The 2,500-nt window shown below is 43.1% G+C and overlaps 1 protein-coding gene across 1 annotated transcript in view; it reads right to left on the bottom strand.

Annotated features, from left to right (window-relative positions):
• LOC110487190 (voltage-dependent P/Q-type calcium channel subunit alpha-1A) overlaps positions 1–2,500 on the bottom strand; it is a 132,396-nt gene that overhangs the window by 47,268 nt on the left and 82,628 nt on the right. Inside the window, exon 37 of the mRNA XM_036948345.1 lies at positions 1,936–2,063. Within this exon, the coding sequence (XP_036804240.1) occupies positions 1,936–2,063 (128 nt within the window). The remainder of the gene's footprint in view (positions 1–1,935; positions 2,064–2,500) is intronic.

Consider the following 2,500-nt stretch of genomic DNA (forward strand, 5'->3'; position numbering starts at 1 on the left):
TAGACAGAGTGAGAGAGAGGGAGAGAGAGAGAGAGAGAGAGAGAGAGAGAGAGAGGGGGGGGGGGGGGAGGGAGGGAGGATAGACAGAGAGAGAGGGAGGGGGAGAGGGAGGATAGACAGAGTGAGAGAGAGGGAGGGGGAGAGTGAGGATAGACAGAGTGAGAGAGCACAGAGGAGAACAAGAGTATAAATCAGTCTAACAAGCATGCACACATGGCACACACACACACACAAACACACAAACACACACACACAAACACACAAGCGTTTTTCCACATTTCTGATATATATTTTTCTACATATAATTCCACATATAATCTACATAGATACTTCTACATATCTTTTTCTACGTTTAATTTCATACATAATTCAACATGTATTTTTCTACATTTAATTCCATACATAACATACATAACATACATAACATACATAACATATATTTTCATATGTATATGTTTCTACATATAAATCCACATATAATCTACATATATTTTCCTACATATATTTTTTTACTCAAAGACATCTTTCTTCCCTGTCCATATTTCCTCCAACTACATAAAAGCTGTATGTCTATCAGTACATTTTCAGAGATATCTTGAAGAAAAAGAGAGAAAATTGCTTTCTAATGGACAATGCATTTCTCAGTATCAAAATACAGGGTGTGCATTTTCCTGGTGTTGCCATAAACTGCCAATGGTTGCCAATAGAAACGTTAACCATTCAGCAATGAGTGATATAAAGAACCACAATGCAGACAATCTCTCTTCCTCTCTCTCTCTGCCCTTATCTTCTTTTATCACCTCCCCCCCCCCCTCTCTCTCTCTCTAGCTCTATTAACCTGTACATTTGGTGGAAGTGCACTTGGAGAGAGGCACACACACACACACACACACACACACATTGAGGGAGTGTTACGGCCGGGTAGTCACTGAGTTCACAGCACATAGATTTAATATCAACACTTCGGAAACAGAAAGAGAGAGAACGACAAAGGAGAGCAAGAAAGACGAGAGACAGGACGGCTGGTCAGGTGCAGAAGCACCTGTTCCCTGTTAACTCCATCATCATTATCATCAGTATCACTAAACTCCCACGTCCGTAAATGGTCAGTTTATTAAATAGAGTTAGATAGAGGACTCATACTTGTATCTGTGCCATTATGGTGTCTGTGACAGCAATGTCGAAATGGGTTAAATCCATCTACAGTCCCCTATCTAACTCTGTGGTTTATTGTCAGTTGAAATCGTCTCCTCTGTCACGTGACTGGGGTCAGGTTTGCGCTTTCAGTTAAGGGATTAAGGTTAGAATGAGAAGCTAGAGCAAAAGTGTATTAGGAGAGAAAGGCATGGGTTAGCTAGTGGTACTGTACAGTCAACAATGTTAATCATGTGTATGATGCTGTGTCCATATATGAGTTTGACGTACGTGGAAATCTGTATGTGCCTATCTGTACGTACATTATTCAAGTGTAAATGAACAAAACAATTTTGTCCGTTTGATTAAACAAGAATAGTCTATACATATGTACATCGGTGATAGTGTCTACAGCAGTGTGTGTGTGTGTGTGTGTGTGTGTGTGTGTGTGTGTCTGTGTGCGTTTATGTGTGTGTGTGTGTACCTGTGTGTCTGTGTGCGTTTATGTGTGTGTGTGTGTACCTGTGTGTCTGTGTGCGTTTATGTGTGTGTGTGTGTACCTGTGTCTGTGTGCGTTTATGTGTGTGTGTGTGTGTCTGTCTTTGTGCGTTTATGTGTGTGTGTGTACCTGTGTGTATCTGTGTGTGTTTATGTGTACCTGTGTCTGTGTGCTTTTATATGTGTGTGTGTATGTGTGTGTGTGTGTGTGTGTGTGTGTGCGTGTATATGTGTGTACCCGTGTATATCTGTGTGTGTGTGTGTGTGTGTGTGTGTGTGTGTGTGTGTGTGTGTGTGACTCACCAGGCAGCGGGGTCATACTCGGCCCATATCCTGACGTACTCGTCCAGGTGATGAGGACCCAGTATAGATGAGTCTCTGGTCAGGTACTCAAAGTTATCCATGATGACAGCCACAAACAGATTCAGCATCTACACACACACACACACACACACACACACACACACACACACACACACACACACACACACACACACACACACACACACACACACACACACACAAACACACACACACACACACACAGTCAGGGACTAAGAGTTAGGGACTAAGAGTTAGGGTCTAAGAGTTAGGGTCTAGGGTTTAAGAGTTAGGGTCTAAGAGTTAGGGTCTAGGGTTTAAGAGTTAGGGTCTAAGAGTTAGGGTCTTGGGGCTAGGGTCTAAGAGTTGGGTCTAGGTGTTAGGGTCTACGAGTTAGGGTCTAGGTGCTAGGGTCTAGGAGTTAGGGTCTAAGGGCTAGGGTCTAGGAGTTAGGATCTAAGGGCTAGGATCTAGGAGTTAGGGTCTAAGGGCTAGGATCTAGGAGATAGGGTCTAAGGGCTAGGGTCTAGGAGATAGGGTCTAAGGG

The sequence above is a fragment of the Oncorhynchus mykiss genome, chromosome 17 (genome assembly GCF_013265735.2).
Source record: "Oncorhynchus mykiss isolate Arlee chromosome 17, USDA_OmykA_1.1, whole genome shotgun sequence".
Lineage (NCBI taxonomy): Eukaryota > Metazoa > Chordata > Actinopteri > Salmoniformes > Salmonidae > Oncorhynchus > Oncorhynchus mykiss.